Source organism: Taeniopygia guttata, chromosome 3 (assembly GCF_048771995.1).
Source record: "Taeniopygia guttata chromosome 3, bTaeGut7.mat, whole genome shotgun sequence".
Classification (NCBI taxonomy): domain Eukaryota; kingdom Metazoa; phylum Chordata; class Aves; order Passeriformes; family Estrildidae; genus Taeniopygia; species Taeniopygia guttata.
The window spans coordinates 81,229,418-81,254,103 of record NC_133027.1 but is presented as its reverse complement, the minus strand read 5'-3'; the positions used below and the strand labels follow the sequence as shown (position 1 = coordinate 81,254,103).

At 35.6% G+C, this 24,686-nt stretch overlaps 1 protein-coding gene across 5 annotated transcripts in view; it reads left to right on the top strand.

The window, feature by feature from the left end:
- STRN (striatin) overlaps positions 1-21,396 on the top strand; it is a 61,173-nt gene extending 39,777 nt beyond the window's left edge. The window contains exons 8-19 of one of the 5 annotated variants that reach the window (XM_030268450.4): positions 2,457-2,567; positions 4,875-4,961; positions 5,512-5,655; positions 7,791-7,927; positions 12,270-12,445; positions 13,413-13,460; positions 14,120-14,241; positions 15,088-15,255; positions 17,437-17,577; positions 19,889-19,993; positions 20,845-20,931; positions 21,018-21,396. In XM_030268450.4, coding sequence (XP_030124310.4) covers positions 2,457-2,567; positions 4,875-4,961; positions 5,512-5,655; positions 7,791-7,927; positions 12,270-12,445; positions 13,413-13,460; positions 14,120-14,241; positions 15,088-15,255; positions 17,437-17,577; positions 19,889-19,993; positions 20,845-20,931; positions 21,018-21,187 — 1,496 coding nt within the window. In that variant the 3' untranslated portion in view covers positions 21,188-21,396. Of the gene's footprint in view, positions 1-2,456; positions 2,568-4,874; positions 4,962-5,511; positions 5,656-7,790; positions 7,928-12,269; positions 12,446-13,412; positions 13,461-14,119; positions 14,242-15,087; positions 15,256-17,436; positions 17,578-19,885; positions 19,994-20,844; positions 20,932-21,017 lie in introns of all 5 variants that reach the window. The other 4 variants (XM_030268449.4, XM_030268452.4, XM_030268451.4 and 1 more) reach the window with 4 other exon arrangements.
- Positions 21,397-24,686: the final 3,290 nt, after the last annotated feature.

The following is a 24,686-nucleotide window of genomic DNA, read 5'->3' as shown; positions in this document are numbered from 1 at the left end:
TCTAACATTTAAAATAAACTGTTATTAAAAGTTGTAGTTTCATTTCCAAAAATCTAAACCAGGTTTTTTTGAGTTGGAGGTGTTCATGTTTTTCAATTACTTCTTTCACAACCTGTATCTTTTATGGTAACTATATAAGACTAAGCTTAAGTAGAGTGTTGTTGTTGTAGCGAGGGACAGCAGCAAACAGAGGAAATTCTTTCCTCATTTTTGGATTCCAAGTGTTATTGTTCAGTTACAGTAATCTGTTGAACCCATTTGACTTGAAAGGTCCTCACATGTTTTCTGGTAATTTTTAGGCTATTAAGCACTTAAATAGCAGTAGTTCAGGATCCACTTCTGAAGTTGAATAGTTTCTGTGGGATATCTGGGAAGCTGGGACAGTCTGTAGAAAATTAACATATTGGGTGTTTTCCTGGAAGCAATCTAATAAAAATCTATTTAAGCTCTTTTTTTTTTTTTTTCCTTTTTTTTTTTTTTTTTTTTTCTGAAGGAGGGAAAAAAAAGTCTTCTCTAGCCAGGGAGGACAAGCATGACTAAAACTTTTAACCTCATTCCAGAAACACTAGATACTTGTTTCTCTGAAGTATGATTTTCTTATCTCTTTTTTGAATTCTTTATGCAGTTCTTGCTCATTAGTAGTAATTGAGATATATGCATTAAGAGTACATGGCTTAGCCAATAGATGATCTATTTTAGAGTCTCTCTTCAGCTTATTAGGGCTTATTTTCACAGCTTTTCTTAAAAGACTTAAACTGCTAAACTTTAAGTTAATCTGACACTCTATGAGTATAGGATCATGACTGAAAGGTTCAAAGGCGTTAGAGAACACCTTTAAAAGTATCTTCTCCCTCTGTGATGCAAGTCTGAGCACAGTCAGGCTCTGTTTTCTCAACATCTGTACATCAGGTAGTTAGAAGCCACACTAAGATGCCTTTCTTTGGCGTCACTGAACTCTCACAGTAGTCTCAGCCCCTCCTTGAAGCTCATGTGCTCCAGCTGCCTGAACAGTCATAGTGGCTCCCTTAGACTTGCTACACTACGCCAATAATAGGTACTTAGGACTCTACCTAAAATGTTCCTCAGCATTAAAACTATTGTTTTGGATACAGTACTCAAAATTGTGGTCTCTCAAGTGCCCAACACGGGGGGACAGTCACTTCCCTCACCCTCTTGGTTACATTCTTGTTAATACAGCCCAGGATATTGTTGGTTGCTTTTGCTGCAATAATATGTTGCTGAATCTTGTTTTATTTGATGTTGATAGAGGATCCCTAGGTCTTTTTCAGCATTATTCATTTTTGGGAAGTCAGTCACATTAATAACCCATTTGTGGTTTTTATTTTTTGTCCACTCATAGTGACTCCTTCAGACACTGATTGATAATGTTGTGCTTCCTCTACAGACATTTAAGTTCTGCACATTAGTCCGAGGATAAGTTTATTATTGTTTGTATTTTCAAAGATCTAGAATAGCTTATCGATGTAGAAAGAAAACTTGGTCTGAAAGGAATTAATCTTTAAATAATAAGGTTAAGATTTTAATGAGAAAAACAAAGCAAAAAGTTCATGTATTTCAAAGATTTTGTAATGGTCATGGAAATATATATGAGGAAGACCTGTATTATCTCCCCTCCTCTTGTGAATTAATTTTCTAAGCTGCCTCAGGACAGCCTCCATATATGGAAAAATTGCTTGGGAGATTTGAACTCATGTAACATGTTTTGTTCAAAATCTCCAAATACTGTAGAACTGGAAGGATACTTCTATTCTGTATCATGTCACAGAGGAAGCAATTTGAGTGAGATGCTTAGGAAAAAAAAAAAAATCCAAACCAAAATGTGGGGATTTTTTTTCATTAGGTACACTAAAATGTTTTGGATTTTTTTTCGCGAAGATTACTACCTCAGGCCTCCACCTTTTTGTGAAGTTTCATGGTTTTAATGCTCTAAGGGTTTATTTAAACCATGATGACTTGAATATTGCGTTCCAGAATTATTTAAATGTGCTACAGCGTTGTGTAAATAACAACATAGCACAAAGACAATAAAAAAAGAATTTGAAATGCAGTAACACAACATCTGAGTTGTAAAATTATGTTGATGAGTAACATAGCTGTTTCTTCTAGATATGATAATTCCTCCCCTGGAGGAAAGACAAAGCTGAAAAATGTGTCCTGATTTATAGTAAAGTAAATGTTTCTTACATTTATGGACAGCTATGTGCTTGGTTATGGGAATTAAACATGTGAAATTTCATCTCAATTTTTTAATAATAACATTCTGAGCAAACAGAAGTGGAATGTGAGTAGCAGTTTTACAGCTTTCACAAGCTTGGTGCTATTTCTGTCTGTTTAAAATAAAAGACAAACGTTGACAGCAGCTGTTGCCTCCTTCAGCGGAGATCACTTGGTGACCTTATTGAAAAAGGATGTTTCATTTGTTTCACTTTGTTTAGAAAAGGAAGACCAGTGTCTCATGCCTGAAGCCTGGAATGTCGACCAGGGAGTTATAACCAAACTCAAGGAACAATACAAAAAGGAGCGCAAGGGGAAAAAGGGGGTGAAGAGTAAGTGGAAAACATTGCACCTTAAAATCATAAATCTCACATCTTTCACACCCTTAATTCTATCTCTCTTTCAATGTTTTCCTAAAATTACTTACTCTTTTACTTTGCTGCTCCTGACTGCTTTCCTGTTCACCAGTTCTCAGGGGTTGAAATTAATGACGGATGATCAATTTACCCAATAAATAGTTGGATTAGATACAACTTCTTCCAACCAAGTGTTGAATTAGTTAAAAATTCTTGCTTTGAGCATATTTTGTACTTTCGTTATTCAGATATTTAAATTGTTTTAATACTTCACACTTCAATACAGAAGACTTCAGAATCCTTTCTTAGCTGGAAACATGCCAGTTTTACAGGAAGAGTTAAAGTCTGATATATAAATAAACCAAGAAAGAAACCAAACTGGAAACTCTCTTGAGTATCCTTTTAGATGACAGTGGGAGAAAACAGGTTAATTTCTACCCCTGTTTATATTTGACATTCACAACATGGAAGTCATGCTGTCATCATAATTTGTTACGCAGGGCTCGAAATAGGAAGCAACTATGACCATCAGTTTATTTGTAATCACAGGATTTATTTATTGACTTTCATACCTCTGGGACTAGCCTTCAAAAAAGTTGGGTTTTGTTATTGAAAAAAAAAAAACCTAAACCGACTAGTATCTAAAATACAGTTTCTAGCCCTGTATTTTTTTTTTTTTTGTTACATTTCTTGAAATGCAGATATATTTTGTAAAATCAATGGGTTTTGATAGGTAAGCAATAAAATTTTTTAAACTCGGAATCAGAATTTAAAATGAAACACTGTATCCATGGCTGTGTTTCATATACCTAGCCATATTGAGAATTCATGTGTGAAAGATGTATATTAACAATATTGCATGTAGCCTGGTCAGAAAATTTGGGGATGTTTCTCCTTTTGTGGTAAGATGCTTATGAATACCAGGGAAATTCTCACTTGCAAAGAGATATGCATAATAATGTAAATATGTCAGACCCTTGCATTGAGTCTAACTTGTTTTAATACTTTTTGTATTGATATTCTCATTGGCTGCTGCTCAGCAGTTGGTTATATGGCTGAAATTAAAATGAAAGACGGAAACTAAACATCTCTTTTTTTCCAAATTAAAAACAACAACAAAAAAGAGGCAAATAATTACCATGCTTTAAATTTCTCAAGTGATATTTTTGTCATCTTTGGAATAATTTAATTTACTGGAAGTTAATTGCAAGTCTGACAAGGAGCTGAGCTGGCTAACTAAAATGTTCATGTTTAACAAAATTTATTCTAAATTTCTTTATGGTTAAGATAGGCAGGGCATGCCAATATATGATTACAGTGAAAGTGATTTTTGTAACTTGTCTGTTATTTTTAAGATATACAGACGTGTTATGTAGTTCAGGGTAAATAGCTGTGGGGTTAGTTTAGCAGAAATTATTTAATCCATGTGTTGAAATTCTGTTCTTGAACAGCTGTTGTCTTTTTATTTTTGATATAAAACTTAATTGTTAATCTAGGTTTAGACATTACTGGAATATATTTTATATCATTATGATAAAAAAATCACAATGTAAAAGCAGCACTTGGACATCCAGTGCTCCTTCATGAAGATAACTGCTGCTCAGTACCTTTTGGATTGATTTTATTAGTTTGATCTTGGGAGACAAAGTGATTTACTGTAGCAGTGAAATTAAGCATCTTTCCATGGACAAACCATCATTGGAGGGGCATCAATGCAGAAAAATCAGGAAGAATCAGAGCCTGTTTTCAGTTATTCATAATATTGCACATAGTGAAGAAGGATGTGAGGGAGGCTGTCTGGAGAAAAAAGAAGGGACTAAATAACATTAAAGTTTACAAAGTTTGTTTCTATGACTTTAATTTCATTATATATGGTGCTTAGCCACTGAACTGCTACTAAGTAAAATACTGGTTTTATAAAGCAGATATTATAGTAAAACAATCTTGCAAAATCCTTCTTAGTGTTTTTCTGGATTGAGTAATATTTTGGTGACAGACAAGTTAAATACAATTTAGTCTATTATCAGTCATTATGGTTAGGGCGGACAAAGTAGTGTTTGCAACTGCATTAGTAAACTCATGATTTTGCAAGGCTGTAGTAAACATTCCTGTGAAGTAATAAAAGAATAGAATCATAGAATGGTTTTATGAGAGAATACATATATTAGAGTACACTACTGTGTTAAAGCTGCTTAAAAATAGCTGTATTATTTACTGGTCTAGGAGAAAACATAATGGACTATGGGTAAGACATTTTCCCATTCTTAATTAAACTTACAACAGGAAAAACTACCGAAGATATGTTTCAGCCTCAATCCTATATAAAACAGTCAAAACAGGGATGTGGGAAAATGATGGAGCAAAGCACAGGTAAGTGTCAAGAAGGGCATGGGTCTTCACCATATGTAGCTTCAGGAAGTAGGCCAGTGAATCCAGTTCCATTTTTATTTTAATATAACTTTTTGGATTATATAGCTCACGATATTACACTACTGCAAAAATAAATTTAAATTATAATGTTTCATAATAATATGCTGCACAAAGTACCTGATGCACAAATTCTAAAATATTCATGGGTGTCAGCTATTGTTTTAGCAAAGTAAATATTCTAATAATCTAAAGTGTGACTCAGTTGGCGGCATTCTTCATTAGCCCATACAAGTAGCACTATGAGTCCATACATATGGGGAAAATTGCGCGTTCACAATTCTCAGCTGCTTCTATCACTTTCTTCTCAAAATTCATTTCATGCTGGATGATTAGTTACTGCTGAAATAAGTGCTCATTAGTTTTTCTGTGGTAATATCATAATGCAAGGTAGGATCCATTGTTGCATGTGCTGCTGTAGCATATCTGATATAAGGAGTGTCATCGTGAGCTATGCCTAAACACTTTAATTTTTTGTTTTTTTTCTGGTTAGGGCCCAACAGGTCAAAGCTGCAAGATATGCTTGCAAACCTGAGAGATGTTGATGATCTCCCTTCATTACAGCCATCTGTTGCACCTTCTTCTAGGCCCAGTAGTTCAAGGCTCATTGAACATGAGATAAACAGGACGGATGAAGGTAAATAATAAAAAATTGCATACCCCTTTGTAGAGAGTAGATGTTTATAGTTGCTTCTTAGGGATTATCCTCTCTGACTTTCCAAGCACTTCACAAATTCTGATTCAGTTTTGCAAGTTCCAGGTGTGATACATGACATTCCCATTCCTCCATTATGGTCTCTATTAGTAAGGTCAAAACACCTGTGTTCACATCTTGGCTGAATACCTTTGAGTATGATGGAAAAAAATAAATTGGCACTTAGTGGCTTTGTAATATGACCATCCTGAATCACTTGATTTTGTTTGTGCTTAAGCTTGGCAGACAAATGTGGCTCATAAACTCTGAGGACATAAGAGCATAATTTCTTTTCCCATTGACATAATTTTAAATGTATGTATGTATATATACACACACACACAAGCATGTCCTTTTTTCCCAAGTGCAAAGATAGAGGCTCTGCAGGTAAACACAGATCTCTTACTGTAGCTTTCAAAAATATGTGTAGTGAAGCATGATTGTGTATTGAATCATACAGAAGAACTTTCAGCTTACCAGTGTATTAATTTCCATAATGTGTTCCAAAAATTAGGAAAAATTATCTCTGTCCAAGTACAGACAGCCAGGCATGCATCTTTGTAATGAAGTACTTCTGTTATGTCTGAAAAATGCTGAGTCATCTATTTGATTCAATATTTGAATTGCTATAATATAGAGCATAATAACATATAGTATATGAAGCTATATTAATTTGTCAAATATGGCAGCCTTCCAGTACCTAAAGGGAGCCTGCAAGAGAGCTGGAGAGGGAATTCTTATGTGGGCATGTAGTGACATCACAAGGGAGAATGGTTTCAGCCTGAAAAGAGGGCAGGTGTAGATTGGATATTAGGAAGAAATTCTTTACTCTGAGGGTAGTGACACACCGAACAAGCTGTCCAGAGAAGCTGTGTCCCTTTGTCCCTGGAAGTGTTCAGTGCCAAGCTGGATGGTGCTTTGAACAATCCCATTGAGTAGAAGGTGTCCCTGCCCATGGCAGGGGGCTGGAACTTGATGATCTGTAAGGTTCTTTCCAAACCAAACCATTCTATGATTTTGTGGTATCATATGCTCTATTAAAATGGTAAATATGTGTTTTGCAAAATGTGAAAACCATGAGTTCCACTTAGCAGTCTTTCAGTGAGAGTGAAAAAGTAGGTCGGCCAAGTTATAATTAAGATGCATAAAAAGCCCTGGTGTGTGGAATAGCTACTAAAGATCTCAGTAGTTCTGCTTCCTTCATGCTCAGTGGTTTTCTTCATGAAAGAAGGGGGTAACTTGGCAACACTTTGTGAAGTGGAAGAATTTTTTGTTGAATGTTCCCTTTCCAACTTTTCTCACATGTACTGAGAGCTGTATTAGCAGAGCTCTATTTTCATGTCCTTTCAATAATGTATTTTTTAATTCAAAGACTCAAATGTATTCTCACAAAAAAGGACAGCTGATTGTTACCAGTCTGAATTCAGTATTACTATTAGCTGTATTTCTTTATAAAGCTGAGGCACCATATTTTGGGCACACATTTTTTTATTCTAGTAAGTTCTCAAATTTGATGTCCTGTATGTATTGTGTGTTGAGTGGAATAATTGCACTGTGAGTTCAAAAGACAGGAAAAGAGAACCAATAGTGTAGACTTTGGGGTGGAGAAGGTAATGTTTGTAATGAAAAGGTAATAACTAAGAGACCTAATCAAGGAGCAGTGCTTCAAGGGCTTTTATCTGGGCTGCTTCCACCAGCTGTTTTTATCTACATTTTGTTGCTTCTTCAGCATCTATTTGCATATTTTGTAGTTGAGTTGGGGAAGGTGTTTTCTGTGTTACTTGTGCATTATATATGGATGAATGACAGCACACCCTTCCTGCCCATGACTGGCTCCGTTTACTGTCTGGAGTCGCACACACCTGAACTGTAGGTGTGTTCAGAGGGTGCTGTTTATTGGTAAGTACAGTGATTATCTTTAGAATAGCTGTTTTTCTATGCATTCTCTGTGGATCTTTTTGCCCTTGGCTACATGACAGATATGTAGCATTCTGAAAGTGGAAAAGGTGCTTTTATTGTACAGTGTTGTATAAACCTATGTTTCAGGATTTTTTTTTGTTTGTTTTGTTTTCTTGCAGTGGAAGCTTTAACATTCCCCCCGTCCTCAGGGAAATCTTTCATTATGGGAACAGATGAAGCCCTTGAAAATGAACTGGGTCTTGGAGAACTGGCAGGCCTTACTGTAGCAAACGAGGCAGATTCGCTGACTTACGATGTAAGTGGTTATTAATGGTAACTCAATGTCCTTCTGTCTTGTTGAAGGCAGATGCAAGTTACTTGTGTGTAGACTCAGCAGAAAACATTCTCCAGTTAGAATTATGCTGCCATAGGATGTTACAAATTTTTACTTGGCAAAGCTGTCCTTCCCATACACAGCAGCATTCAAACTCTCTGCAAGCCTCTCTCCTTTCATTTGTCTGCCATGTCATGCAAGTAGTTGAAAGTATATTAGTGATAGTGGTACTTCTGGGTATGTGCAACCCCAGTGACTCAGCAAAATTAGGAGTGCCATGGCCAGCAGATTGAGAGATGTTTATGACCTTTTACATGGGTTATATGCAGTTTTGGACCACTTCACTTCAAAAGGGTTGTAGAGAAATTGAAGAGAGTCCAGTAGCTTCTGACTGATGAGTAGATGTTAAGAGAGCTAGTCTTGCTCAGCTGTTAGGAGGCTGAGGAGTGCTTGAATAGCAGCCTGCCGATATTAAAAGGGTGCTTGTAAGGATGACAGAGCCAAGTTTCTCCACAGTACCAGCTGTTAATGCAGGAGAAAATAACAGCAAATTACAGCTTGGGAGGTTCAAGTAAGACACTGGGAGAGAAAGTTATGTAGTAGGTGATACTGAAACAGGTTGCTCAGAGAAACAGTGGAATCCCTCTCGTGGGACATATTTAAGACTTGGCTGGGGCAGAGCTTTGGTTTACATTACCTGGTATGGGCAATAGTTTCATTTCAAATGGGAAACCAGAACTCTTAGGAGGGTTTTGTGGACAGCACTTCTGTGGCTATGTGTGTAGCCTTATTTTTCTTGAACAGTTTATGAAAAAAAATCTTTCTTAAAATTGCATCTTTTCAGTTATATGCGATTTTTTCCTGTATTTCTGATTTCTTGGAAAAAGATACTTCAGGTATTAATTTATTCATCTGCTCTTGTGTGATCTGTCAGCTTCAGATTAATCTTGATATTGGATCCCAGCAGTGTCAAGGTTGAGGGATTTCAGAGATAATTTTTAATTCTCTGTTGGGGAAGAATCCTACCCTCAGTAAATGTGATTCTTAAATAATCATTATCGGGGATTTTACCATCACAAATTAAGTCAGAGACTTTGGACATAAGATGCAGATCCTTACTTTGAAGTTCTACCCCTGTATGTACTTGTAAAGCAATGAATACATAATTAATAAAAGCTTAGGCACTTTTTGAGAGTGCCACTGCAGAGATGTGCCCTACCATTATAGCAAGTTTCTGAGCATGTGATATGTTATGAATCGTCAATATTGCAATGAATGCAGAGCATTTCTGCTAAAATTCAGTATCTTAGTATTATATCTTAATTTGGGCTCAATTCTTAATGTTTTCACTAATTGTCCCTAACTACGTCTTCAGAAAGGTATGGTGATGTACAAATAAATTTCTGTTACAGGTACTCCTAAATATCCAAGGCTGGATTTTAAATTCAGAGAACATGACAAACCTAACCCATCTATACAAGATGCTTTCATTGCTTGACTTCATTGTGCAAGTGTCCATATAAATGTTGTGTTTGTTCATGTCTCTGTATCCTGAACTAACAGCTTTTATTTATGGAGTATCATTCCTTTATTTATTCTAATCATTTCCTGCATAGTAGAGAATACAAACTTCTATTTATTCATTTGTCCAATGCCTGTATGAAATCCTATGATCAGGAATTCATAGTTATGGTTACCTCAACTTCTGCCTTTTTCTAATGCTGACAATTAAAAGAAAACATTTACAAAACTATTTGCTCTGGTTACTGTGCACTTTATTGAAGCAAAATGAAAGGCTGGTGTTCCTATTTCAAGTTTCATTGTAAATTTAGATTACAGATAATATCATTATTTTGGACTGTTTCATACATCCGGCTGCTAAATGTGAATCAGGTATGATTAGTGAAAGTTTAGTATGTTATTTTTAAGTGTCAGTTTTGAATCATATGGAGAATTAAATTGAAAGATCACCTGAATCAGTTTTTACTTTGCTTTCAAGAATGGCAGACACTTTTTCCATTTTCAGTCCCTTCCATCTCACTGACATTTTTGCTAGATTCTTTTCTTCTAAAAAATGGCAACATTAGCCTACCTCATTTAATGGTTTCATTTTTTTACATATTGCTTTGATTGTAAGTTGAAGAATGGTTTTCACTTGGTAATGAAGATTATTAATTTATTACTTAAAAGACAAGTTTTTTCTTTTGCAGTTTGGTTTTCAGGCTATCTAACAAGATTAAATTTTCCAGATTGCTAGCCAATACACTTAAGTTTGCTTTTCTTTTTCCTTCCTTTACACATTCTTGACAAATGTTCACTTTGGTTGGCTCTGTTTTTTCCCTTAGACTTCTGGATAGATTCATCATCTTCATAAAATTATGATAGATTTTAGATAAGTAACTGAACTACAAGATCATCGGATTTAATGTTAAGTACTGATTTGGAGGTTTTGGACTTTACAGTAGGACCTTGTTTAATTTCTGTACCTGTAATTGCATGTCATTGCTGTCTTTAGCTTTCAATTTGTTTTCAATTCATTTTCAATTTTATATAGCCACAAATATAATTATAAGTGGCAAGTCCAGATCAGGTGCTAATTTTGGGGTTGGTATCCCCCCCAAAACTGTATTTCAGGCCTCGAGTTACCTCACTGTTTTGCTTTGGTGGGAAGAGACAGAAGGAGATTGTGTGCTGTGAGTAACCAGCCTCAGAGCTTGTGAGACTGGTGGGTAGAGTGATGTGGGGCAGCCAGGTGGGTGATATGTCAGGGCTAGAATCTGTTTCCACCTCTGCTGCTGATCTCCTGGCTGGGACTGCCTTCCATCTACTTTCCAGTTTATGAACTGCCCATCTTGGACTCCTTTTGGAAGGACATTTTTGAATGAAAGACAAGCAAATGGAGAATTTTATCCTGACAGGACTGGAATTCACTGTTAGGCCATCTGAGGTGTCTTTGTGGCGTTTGCAGATGTGACACAGAACCTGTGCTGCTGGTATGGCAGCTGGAAGGCAGGCAAGTTCCCTCCATCTCCTAATTGGCATTAGGTGCCTGTGTTGAGGCAACCAAATTCCTCTCCAAATATCTGTACATCTTGTACCCTTTTTGCTGAGATTTTCTTGGCCAATCCTCAAAAAACCTGCCAGAGCTGCTAACTGTGCAGTCCTGCCCCATCTTTGTACCAGCTCAAGCATTTGTCTGTTCCTTCACAGAGCCAACTTGGCTCAGTAAACTGACAAAAAAACTGACTTGTCTCCCTGAGCAAGGCAATATGTCATTACTAAGAAATATGATGAGACTAAACCTGCTGTTTCTGGCGGCTCCTTTCTCCTTGTTTAAAATCTGTAGAACCTTTTAATTTATGTTTAGTTTTATTGTTAAATCCAGATGTAACAAAGCTTAAGAAAAAGCACTTCTGTTCTTAACCCTCCTCTTTCGCCCCCAGTCCTCAGGATAAAATGTTTCTTGAAGTGGCTTTAAACAGTTCTCTCACCTTTGCAGTTAAAGGTACAAATTATTTGAATTATGTGTAGATTTCAACATTATAAACATCAGTACAGTTGTTTGTTTTCTTAGTTTTCCATAACCACCATCAGCAGTGGAAAGGTAAATTTAACTCATGATATTGTTGACTGACAATGAAAAAGTCTGTTCAGCATTTTGTGTCAATGTTTGTTCAGAGGATCAATATTGAAATAACTTATTTTATTGAAAGGCTTTCTTTTTCACGATACTTTATTGCCTGCCAGTTAGATTCTTAGTGTGTAGCCAAATCTTTTTTGCCTTTTTTTTTTTTCCTATCCTGGCAAACTTTACTTGTCATGCATTATTACAGAGCTTGTGTTGCCTTAGCTGGCCAAGTTAGGTTGTGTTCCTTTCTGTGCTTCTAGAGACTTCTCTGTTTCTCTCAGATCTTTGCTTTAGAGGTGCCATGTCAGTAGTACTTTGGATATTCAGGGACTGCACCTAGGTGAGTCAAGCCCAGTTTTGTAAGTGAATGAGCCATAGATCAAATTTTAAATACTTAACTGAGTTCATTGAAGTATCAGTGCTTTTAAAGTGTGTAATTTTACAGACACAAGAGTATTTCAGATTTGCATAGAATTTATTACTGTGGACGTGACATTACTTGTATGGAATATGTCTATCTTGGTTCTCATTTTGAAGTGTCTGGTTAGTGTTAAGTGGACTGTTGTTTGAGAGCAGGTTATTGTGAAAAGTGGGTGAGGTAATTTGACATCTAAAATGCCAAACTAAATTTTTGATTTCTTCCTTTTGTTGTGCCTTCCAGCCTAATTACAAGTTTGGCATATTTTTTTTTATTAGATAGCCAACAATAAGGATGCATTGAGAAAGACTTGGAACCCCAAGTTTACATTAAGAAGTCACTTTGATGGAATAAGAGGTCTCGCTTTTCATCCAGTTGAACCAGTCTTAATAACAGCTTCAGAGGACCATACATTAAAAATGTGGAATTTACAAAAAACAGCCCCAGCAAAAAAGTAAGATTTTTTTCCTTATTTTCTTCAAAAACAAATTTAATTTATGAAGGAACAAAACCACTAGATACTACTTCACTGAATGGCCCTTGCAGTTAATGGAAAGTGTTCCCTGAATTTAAGAGTAGGAAAACAAGCTCTCAGAGAAGGGTAAAGATGCCTAAAGAATGCCAGAAAAAATCCATGTGTACTTGTGAATGTGTTTTGTTTGTGAAGATGAAAACCATTCACTTTTTTATATTTTCCTTGTAGATAACATGACAAATTAATTTACTAGTGAAAGCATTTGGATGCGGCCTGTTAGTGTGCTTGCATGTATATATAAATGTATAGGATGCATTTATATATGTATGCATATGTATGTATGCACATACATGCATTTACATGTCTACAGCTTGAAACTCTGAGGTGTTGCCAGGTTCTTTTGTTAACTGTCTCTTGCAAATTGCTGGGAATTTGCAGAACTCAGAGGAAATTTGTAGCGGGGCTGATGTGGTTAAGGTGGTTGTGGTTCTCCTCACACCTTTGAGGAGAACTGGGCATAACATGGAGTCCTCCCTTGGATTGATAAAGTCCAGAGCAGCAAATTTTGAAGCACTTCAGTGTTGATAGAAAAATTTGAGTCCAAAACTCCTTTGCTTCAATAGGAACAATTAATGATACATTCCATGTGATGATGATGTCTCTCCACTCCATCTGCTCCACTGATGTACCTACGTACTTGTTTGATGGGTCTGTGAACTACCTTGAAGGTCTTTAAACAAAAATCCAAACAACCAATCCTATCATGTTGTGAAGGACTACAAATAGTTCCTAGACCTGTGAAAAATCATGTTGGGAGAGGAAGTTGTGGGAGAAACACTGCAAAAGATGTAGCAGGGATTTTAAGAATTTAACGATTCTGGCAAATTTTTGTAAAGCATTGTATAAGATGGTATACATGTTAATATTTTTTTCATATTTTGTTTAGGAGTGCTTCTCTTGATGTAGAGCCAATATATACCTTCCGAGCACATAAGTAAGTATTTCCTGAGAAATACTGTCATACTTTGAGAAGGATAAGATTTTTAAACAGAAACAGAATTTTAAAAAATAATTTCCATCTTACCAGCTACTGATTTAAGGTGACACTTTTAGTTCCTATATTGTTTAGAACATCTGTATGTGTTCTTCTCCTTTCTGTATAGTTATTTATGTCTGAAGTCAGATACACCAACTTTAAAATGAAAAATCTACAAATGATACAGTTCAAATTTGATTAGGTGTTCGGTTCATCATTGCAGCTTTTGCCTTTTTGCCACATACTTGCATATGTGGAATGAAACTGAAGAAGAATGAATGGAGTGAATTTAGATTTACTGAGATGATTTCATGAAAGAGCCTTAAATCTTTTGAAAAGGGAAAAAAATTAAGTGAAATAAAAAATCCTAGAGTTTAAATTGTTTTTCACATTTCATGTGCATAATGATTAATTGTCCCGATTGCAGTTGTGTTACCGGATATTGTGGAGGGTATTTTTGTGGGAAGTCTTGTAGCGTATGATTTCATGATGCAGAATTTTTGTTGCAATCCATGCAGCAAGTGAATTGTATCTAACATGGAAATTCTTAAGACTGACACTGCATTGCATGTAATGAAAATGTTAATAGTCAGTGTTTCTCTGGTGCTTTCTTCCAGTGGACCTGTGCTCTGTGTGGTGATGAGCAGTAATGGTGAACAATGCTACAGTGGGGGAACAGATGGCCTCATCCATGGCTGGAACACAACCAACCCAAACATTGATCCCTATGATTCTTATGGTATGTTGCTGTCACATGCAGCAGTGAAATTATAAGTTTAATGACAGTTATGTCACTAAAATAGTATAATTTGTAGATAATGCTTCTGTGAAAGTTTAAGAGAGCAAATTGAATGTTACCTTCAATTACTTAAAATAACCTTTTGTTTTAATGCTGATGCTGCTTGATGGCAAGATAAAATGTCATTTTCTTTAAAAAGGCCTTGATCTCATAATCGTTTTTAGAAACAGCTAGTCTAAAGTATAGGTTTTAGAAGTACAGGCCTAAACCTGATAATTTGGCAAGTACAGGAAATGTGTATTTTAGTGTTCTTTTCTTTGACAAATTTCTGTGGAGTTTAGATAAAAAGGTTTTATAGCCTGAGACCAAAGTTGTTAATGTTGGCTAGAAATAGCTAAAAAGGTTTGGTAAGATTTACTAGATCTGAGTGGATGCCAGCCTTGTGTCTGGATTTTATGATTTATTTTGCACTTGTGGTTGCTCCAGATGCAGTTGGTCTCAAAGCTTACTTCTGCATAAAAAGGACTGCTGGGGCATTAATATCTGTTTGAAAGTGAATTTTAACAGTGAAGTGTGTTTTGCCAAAGTCAGTACTGTCCCTTCTGCTGAAGAATTGTTTTGTTCTTTTAGTTGTAAACAGGGTAATTGAATGTCACATATGCTGCTGAAATTCAAGCATCCTAATGCCAGAATTATTGAGACTTCTATATCGTTATGACATGATTCATCTTGGGGTTTTTTATCAATTACTTTCCAGAGGTTGGTGCCTAAACACAGGCCAAGATACAGTTATTGACTTAATTCAGATTTTGTTTGGAAATGTGTTTTGTTGTGTTTCATTCACAGATCCTTCTGTTCTAAGAGGTGCTTTTGTAGGCCATACTGATGCGGTGTGGGGTCTGGTTTACAGTGGAGCTCACCAGCGTTTGCTGTCCTGTTCAGCAGATGGCACGATACGTTTGTGGAAAGCTACAGAAATTGCTCCAGCTCTCAATATATTTAATGATAATCAAGGTACAGAAAATCGCCCTACCCTGAAGTTCATGAGCATCACTCTTCAGACTGACATAATTTTGTCTACTGAATAGAAATGCTTCTTGTGCTTCTTTCTGAGTTTTGTATCTTTATGAATGTCTTTTGGGAAGAGTAAATTTTGTGACCCTTTTTTGACATTACCTGCATATATGCCTACATTCAGGGGGACAGTTAGATACATCTAAAAGTCAACTGCTGAAGATAATGTGCTGATCGTACTAGCACCATGGAAGATAGTGTGTTAACTCTAATTCAGATTCAGATTTGAGTTTCCACCAGGCCCTTGTTTTTCGTTTGTCCAGAATAAAAAGCTCTTTCTTCCCCCAGTGCAAGTTTTGAGTAACCAGTGTTTCATCTCAGGCCAGTGTCATTGTACCTTCCAGATTTGTTCCTTGTGCCTCTAACACAGAGATTCCAATTGAATTTCTGAGTTTGCAGATCAACTAAATAATACCCTAGTGATTCTAAATACTGCTAGTTGAAAAAAAATACTCCTTTGGAGTTGGTTACTGAAATGTCATGCACAAGTGAAAGTCCTACTGGTTAGAATCTAATTTCTGGAAGTTGCTGTCTGTCTGAGTCAGAGTGCTCCAGAGCAAGCCCTTGACATTGCCAAAGTTTCTTAGAGCTGATAGTCATTCTCAGCCCATGAGCTGAGACAGTTCCATGTCTCTTCAGAAAAACTTTGAGGCAAGATAAACCTTGTAACAGCTGAATGGACAGATCAAATTATAATGTAAAGCTGATCGGATATGCCATTGCAGGTTAGTTAAAACAGACTGAGGAAAATAGAAACATTCCATGTATTTTAGTTTTCGTAAAACTATGTTTCTAAAGGTATGCAGGCTTCTTACTGCCAGCTTGTCTATCTGCCTGCCTTGAAAACTTCCTGGTAGAGTTTTGGAGTTTGTTACTGTGAGTTGTTTTGTTTTTAATTATTAAATTAAGGGAGAAGGAGGAATAGTCTTCCCTCACAGAGGCAATATAATAGCCCTAATATTAGGAGGGTTTTTTTGTATTCTAAACTGAAATGAAGCCCATTTGTGAAATCCAAAGACTGAAAACTCAGTTTTCCTACGGCTTATTAATAACCTTGAACAACCCCCCTAAAATATCTGTCACTCATTATTCAAGTTGTTCAGATTAACCATTGTAGGCTTACCAGGAAGCTGCAGATAAGCATGGCAGTAGTAGAAAAGGTCAGTGAGAAACAATGTGTTTTCTTTTCACATCAGTCCTTTCTGACCTTTTTTTGAGTACTTGTAGGTAACTACTGCCATTCCTGAGAAATAATCGAGGTGCTGTGCTTCAGAAAGATATTTCTCCCATGAATCTTTGGAGAGTTTACAGGGATATGATGGTATTCCTGTATTATCTGAATCTGTCATCCAACATTAGGTTGCTTAAAATTCAGTTTCTCTCTATCTTTTCCTCCTCCTCCTAATGTCTGTTGCAACTGATGTGGTTCTTCCACATAGCAGGTGGTGAAGAGGACATTTGAAGAGAAAAATCCTAAGGAATATAACCTATGCCTAAGCTTTGCTGATTTGACCTTCTGTCCTATAGTGTGCAGATAGGTACACTATAAGGAGATCAAATATATACCACATTAGGCAGGAGCTTTGAAATACAAGTTTGTAATGTATTTATATAACTGTAGATGATGACAGTTCCAGTGTGTAAAATCTGCATCTGGAGAACTTTGGTGTTTTATTAAGCTCTGATTTTGTCTAAGTAATTATAGTAACATTAATTATCTGTCATGTCACTTGTTGTGCACTTCAATTTCCTGTCCTTTTACTCAAAGCAGTGGAGTTCGGTGGAGTTTTTTTTGAGAATTGCTGCTACAGTTAAAGGAGGGAAAGGGGCCCAGGGAGTTCTTGCTTTCTTAATTTTAAAGTAGATTTCTGCACAGCTGCAGTTCCAGATACAGCATCTTAGTAAAGAATGTTGATACACATGTCCAAAAAAATAGTATTAAAATAGTTATCATACAGGGAAAGCTATTTATATTGGCATAATTTATGTTTTAGAATGCAACATTTCCTTTCATTATTATGCTCCTTTTGATGTTGAAGTAATTACTTTTTTTATAAGGATTTTTAATTTTTTTAAAAATTTTCTTTACACCAAGTACATGTTCTCTACATTGTTTTCTAGAAATGGGAATCCCTTCATCAGTAGACCTTGTGAGCAGTGACCCAAGCCTCATGGTAGCATCATTTAACAGTGGACACAGTAGCATTTTTAACATGGAGACACGGCAACGAATTCTTACCCTGGAGTCCAGTGTGGATACTAGTATGTATCAAAAGCCTCAAACCAACCACAGGAAAAAACAAATTGCTTGTTTGAGATGGATACTGTTGATAATCCTTTTAGTGTTTCCAGAGAATCAGGTAGTGTCATGAGAAATTATAAAATGGATTATGTTACAAGCTGTATTCTGAGATGTAGCAGTAAATTGTTACTATTACAACAGACCTCACGGGTGTTGCAGTAGCAGAAGAGTGCACATACTTTTGAAATAAGATAGAAGAAACAAGCTCACATTCTGAATTCCTCTTCAAGGGATAGTAGCATGAGAAAAAGCACAAGTTTCTTTAATACAGCTTTGTGATCTTTGCAGATTCTATATCTCCATTTTCTCTTCAGTCCAGAATTGCAAAAAAGAGGCAATATCAGGAAAATTTAACGTTAAATTTATTTAAAAATTGTGAGTGTGTCAATTTTTTATTTTTCTTCAGAGGTATCCATCTTCTAAGCTTTATTGCACTCTTGGCTCATTTGGACTTGGGTTTTAGTTGAAATTTTCACTGAAGGAAGAAAGCAAAGCTCCAGTGGAAGAGTATTAATTCACGAGGTCCCATGTAATGCCTTGGATCATGGCAGTGACCAATATTAGAAGGTTTAGAGGGTACTGTGAAGAGCCTACTTTTAGTACATTATTTTACCCTGATTTCACAAAAGAGACCAGAATGAGCTGAAGCATAAGGTTTCATATTCAGGCCACAATGGTAAAACATTGAGTCTTTTAAAATTTTGCTATTTCTTCCCTCACTGTTAGGGATTTATGTCACTGCATTCTACTATTTAATTATAGTTTTTAAAAGGACTAAGCTATTCTTGTTGGCTTTGCTTGTGTGTTTTGAAATATTTAAATGAATGTAATTCTGTAAGAGCAAATGGAAAGTGCCATATCTCTTCTTTCGGTTATTCCTTACTGTGCTGCATTTCTTCTTTTAGCACACATCGTTGTTCCTGTTTAAAAAAACTGTTTTAAATTAGTTAAAGCAATTCAGTGGAAGCCACCTTTCTTCTTCCCTCCCCTCTTCCTTCTATATTTTTTCACTCACTCCTTGCTGTAATTATGTAATATTCCTTTAGGAAAACAAGACCCCTGTATGGCAACCAGCAGTCCCTGTTTAGTGTCTTTAGTTATGTAACAGTACTATAAAGTTTACATGTATTTTAAGGAAATATTATTTACTTAAAATATTATTATTATTAAATTCAATTATTTAAATATTATTATTTCTACAAGAACGAGACAAGAGGTAAATGTCACGTGAAATGCCCTACCACACTATTTAGGGACTCTTCTGCTCAGTATAAGCCTCTGCTTGGCCTTTTCAAACTGTGAGGATGGCTGGCTGTGATGAAGGTTCATGTGCATTTAGTAATTTTAGGGGTGTTTATTTATATGAATGTGGAGTTTTTTCCCTTAATTTTTACTTTCGTAATTTCTAAGTGTCTTGTGGATGCTGACACTGCTTTATGGTTCAGATTTTTATAGACAGGTGTGAAATGAATCTTTACCATTTTTATAGGAAGTGAACCTTCAATAGTATTCTATTTTGTTTACTTTAGTAAGAATTTAGATTAAATTATGTAAATGTTCTTTGGAAGCAATTTAGCTAAATACAGTCAACATGAAAGACAATATCTGTATTTTGATGTTCTGTGTAATGACTATTTGTGGGTTTTTTCATAATCTCTGCCTCTTAAGACACCACTTACATTAATCTGTGCATCATAACAATGCCTGGATTTCTAACCAGAAAATACCTATACTTTTCTTCTCTGTGTGTGTATATATATCTGTATATATATGCATGCTATTTCAGAATTACTGAAGGTGAGAAAATTGGCTCTCCTATGAATAGTCCAGCATCCTTTTTTAAAATAATAATTTCAATACATATATATCAGATAATAAGAGGTAGGTTTTGTTTGCCTGCATTATTTATTTATGTGTCCTGTATGTTATGAAGAAAGTTTGACTTGGCAAAAGGAGGAATGTGTGTGAATGAGGTTTTTTTCACTCAGTTTTTGGTTTCACATTTTTGCCTGATGTGCCTATCTAAAACCATGTCCAAAACCTGGACCTTATTTGGCCTACATCTGTTTTATGTATGTCTCTGTCTTTTGTAGTTTGGAAAGTATTTTAGAGTAAAGTACATAACATAAGGTGCTAGCTGAGAGATGTCAGGATATGTATGTAAGAGTTATTTTGCAAATTAGATTGATTACATATTTATTTCTTAGTAGCAGTCTTTCATAGAACTTAGCAACTTACTTATACTGATGTGTGTGGGTTTTTTCTTAGCAGTCAGTTCTTCCTGTCAGATAAACAGAGTCATCAGCCATCCAACTCTTCCAATTAGTATCACTGCTCATGAAGACAGACACATCAAATTCTACGACAACAACACAGGTATGCATCATTCCAGCAGGTCTTAGCCATAAGCCATTGTGTAGTATAAATCATATTCCAAATTTCATTATGATCAATAGGATTCACACAAATGCTGAGGGATGTCAAGAACTGGATAGCCTCTGAAGCAGAAATTTTTCATCACTAATAGAGTATAAAGATTGCCAGCTCACTTAAAGTTTTGTTGGCAAAGTGATAAGGAATGTGGATCTCTCTGTCCATTCTTTTAGAATGCCCTGTGCAAGGGGTTTATAAATATTTAACATAAAAGGATTCTTTTTGAAAATCTTCATGCTCTTATGTTTATGTTTCTTCTATTAGTTGTCTGTATTATTTTGCTCTTGAGAGCAGGAACCTCTGGCACTCCTTTAGTGTTTCCTAGACCTCTGCCATATTTGACCCTTGAGTTCTTATTTTTAACATGAAATCATTGCTGTAATTGTAATAAGCTGTGATAAAACGTTAATTCTCTCTGAGACAACTAACACTATCCCCTATTCCCATGTAATTTATATTCATTGCTTCTAGTATGCTCAGCCCCTGCCTTCCTTCCCATTCAAGATCTTGCCTGAGAACTCCATTAATTTGCTTAAGGGGCAGATACTTTAAATGCACAGTGATTGCAGGGTCAGTGTGGCTTAAAGAAAAGGTCTCATAAACGTTGATGATACTGCTACTGTGGTTCTTGGGAACTATGAACATTAAAATACTGACTTCTTGAATAATTGTAATGATTCAGTCGTGGGACAAGATCTCTTGTGTTTATATCAGCTGTGGTAGGGTCATAAGCAGTGAATAGAGGTAACAAAGCTAACTGCAGAAAATAACCTAAATAAATCTTTTTTTTAAAGGAAAACTGATCCACTCCATGGTAGCTCACTTAGATGCAGTTACAAGTTTAGCTGTTGATCCTAATGGCTTGTATTTGATGTCTGGCAGTAAGTACATTCAGATTTCATTTTCTTTTTCTTATAATGGTGGCAGGCATACAAATTATAAAGAAAACTGTTTTCCCTTTCTTTAGGTCATGACTGCTCGATTCGCTTGTGGAATCTTGAAAGCAAGACCTGCATCCAAGAATTTACTGCCCATCGCAAAAAATTTGATGAGTCCATTCATGATGTGGCATTCCATCCATCCAAATGTTATATTGCCAGTGCAGGAGCAGATGCCCTGGCTAAAGTGTTTGTATGACAGGTTGCTTCCCATTCAACTTTAGCTTTGTATATATTTAACCAGCTGCTCAAAAGAGAAGAGGAGGGCATGAGTTGTTTTATCTTGCCCTATAATTCAGAGAATGTTTGTAAGTGTAGTTTTGCAGGGTGCTGTTTTCTAAATTGTCGTTTGTTCTGGTTTCTGTGAGCTCAGCTGGTGCTGAGAGCTTGGAATCTCTCAGTTTCAAATAGTTAAAAAAAAAAAAAAAAAAAAAAAGTGCTTTTATTTAGAGGGTGTGAATTTTCGTCCAGGCAGGCCTTGGGTGAAACTAGGTCTACGTATTCTCTATTAATAAAATGGAGTACTGGAAAGAAGGGGTCTAATTGCATCAGGGAGTAGGAAAAGAGGGAAGCTTCCTAGGATGCTTCTCATTGAAGAATCTTAATGTACTCAAATCACCTGGAAAAAGTGATTGAAAGTCGGTTCACATGTTCTTTACTGTATCATGTGAGAGGCACTTTGTCATCCCTTTGGTGTATGGATAAAGTAAGATTTGTTCAGAGAGCAGTAGCAGATAGTTAATCTCAGCCACCTGGCTGCTAGCCTAAGATAAATGCATTTAAAGGAAGGCAAATTACTAACATACATTAAAATGCAGTAAAGTTTCTGTTACATCTTCTGTGTTTCTCAGTAAATATTTAGTTTGCAAAAAAAATTATATAATTTTTTAAAGACTTTATTAGTTTATGGCTAGAAACTGAGCCTTTAGTCTACATCCCAATTAACAACAGACTGCAGTAGCAAATTTAACTTATTCAGATTTTAATGCTGTTTATTCTTGGAGATATGGCACAAGAAATTATTACAAAGCTTTCCAAAGAAGCTGTCCTACAATTTTAGCTATCAAGCATTCATCTCCGCTTTCTGTTCCTGCTAAAAATGGTATCATTCTGGGCATTGAAGGATAACAGTGAAATACTTTGTTTGAAGATTAAATCTGATGCTTTGTATTAGTCCTTTTAGTGGAATAGGTAGGAACTGTACGAAGTTCCATTGGTTTGAGAGATTCTGCTACTGCTAGAATATTTCCCAGCTCCACCATTTGTGGGACTTTTTACCTTGTCCACTTTATTTGAGTGTTTGTGTCACTGATTGGGTTACCTGAACAATGAGTACTTCTCATAATTACTCAATAGATGTGCTTTGTTTATCTATTCAGAGCTTCTCTGTTGATTTGACAAATGACTTTTAATCCAATCTGTTAGTCTTTTTATCCCTTCTTAAAGGAAGGTGAGCGGGTTCTTTTCTGTTATGTGTGATCATCAGAATTATTACTATTCATAAGCACGTAATTAGTGTTTTTCTCTGATGGGAATGGAAAGCAGAGTTTCTGCTGGAGATAATTTCTGATGCTGATATGAGTAGGAAAGAACCCAGCGCAACTCTTTGTATACCAGCCTGAGGTCAAGACTGGAAACTGGTAAATAAATCTTCACCTTTAAACTGACACTTCGTAAGCAGGAGTCATTGAAAGATATCAGCATGAGGTTTGAAAATGTTGTTTTTTGAGTGCCATTTGGGGATGGGGACCACATTTGAAATTGATCTCAGAGTTTAAACCAAGTATATTATTTAGAATAAAAGGTGGACCTGTGCTGTTTGAGCCTGCTACACATTATATGTACTGCTGAAATATTCTGGAATATGTTTTATTGCTCAGAATATTCACATATGTCACTTCATGATAATGATATGCAATATATTTCCTTAGATAAGATTAGAATTTTTACCATGAAACAGATGACTACAATAATAATACAGATTATTTAGTTTTTATAAAATGTTTTGGTTATGATGAAAAGGAGGAAACTTGGCTGCAAAACTGAGCATTCAACTTGGTGAGAGTTTTGTGTACTTGACTCATATTCTTTCAGTGTCATTATTTTATTTCTTTTTGAAGAGAAAATTACAAAAATTTATTTGAAAAATTCTAAAAGTTATGTATATTATATATGTGTATATATATTGTAAACATGTATTAAATGTGTCTAGTAAGGGAAGACTCCATGGGTGCATTTTAATGTTTTAGTATTAAGAGTTCTCTTGAGCTTGTGTATACAAAGGATAATGGTGTGAGTATGAAATGAATGTTGTGTTTTTGCTTACACAATACAATGTGTCATCACAGTTGTTTAAATTGCTGTACATAAAAACTAATAGGCCAGCATGCTTGTTTTTAAAGACTGTCATTCTGATTACAATTGGAATGTAAGAAGTGGCTGTTCAAATGTGAATTGAAAGATGTTTCCTTCTCACTATTGAGCTCTTGCTCAAACTGAAAAGTGATTTTTTTTAAAAGCTGGCAATAGCTAGAGGATGAGGTGCCTTTAAAAAACAAAACAAAACAAATGTAGCCTTACAAAGAGGTTGTGGAATATATATATTTTTGTGCTTGTCTTCATAATTGATGTCAATGTCTTTTTACTGTACTTGCTCACATACTTGTAGGACTGCAGGATATTGTGCATGAGCCTGTCAGATCTTCTGAGCATCATCGTAGGAGATAAGGTTGAAAAAATTATTTAGGTTATCTAGTCCATCTGCTTGCTAAAGTGGGGTTGTAGACTTGTGCATTCTATTATTGTCTTGGCCAGTGAGATTTTCTATGTTCTAAAACAATTAGGCTTCCTTTTAAAGATTATTTCAATTATTACATCTCACTGGCAGGAGGATTTATGTGATATTTAGTAGCTCTTTTTTGTAACTTCATGCCAGTATTCCAAGCCATCTTTTGTGCCATTTTACATATTCCTCATAGTCTTTGGAACCTCCATGCACACACTGGTTCCATCTGAACATTTTCATTCCTTTTTGCTTTCTTCAAGCTATGTTTTTAGCCTTTTTTTTTGCACATTTTCTTGTTTTCATCCTTTAAGCTCAATTCTCCAGATACTGGTGTCCATACCACCATTCCACGTGCATTATTTGTTTGACTTAGTCTGAGGGTCATGTATTAAGTCTGGTTGTTACTTGGATGGGTTTATCCTCTCTAACATGAAGATTTTGTGTAGGAAGACCAAGTTTTTGATGTCTGACAAGCTTAAATCATATTTCTTTATTTATGACAACTCCTTTAAATAGCATTTGAGCATTGCTGCTTTTCAAGTTTCTTCTTCACTTTTAGTATGTTATCATTCTTTTGCAGCTAGAGACTTAATTCCTGTTTAATGATCATCCTGGATCTTAAAATTTTGAACTTCTGACCTCTGAGGTTGCTAAATTATTTTCATATGTTCCCCTTTTGTGTGCAGTTCTTCCTGGTTCAGGGTAATTAGTAATTTTAATTTGTCTGATACATATGTTTATTCAAAATGTAAACCAAACTGGACCCAAGGCTTGTTCTTGGAAAACACATTTTTCTGCAATATCACTATATAGCATTTTACCAGTACTATTTTTCCCATATCTATTTGACATGGTAATTTTTTAATGATTAGCTCTTATGATTTTTTGTGTATGTTAGCCTGTGCTAATGATT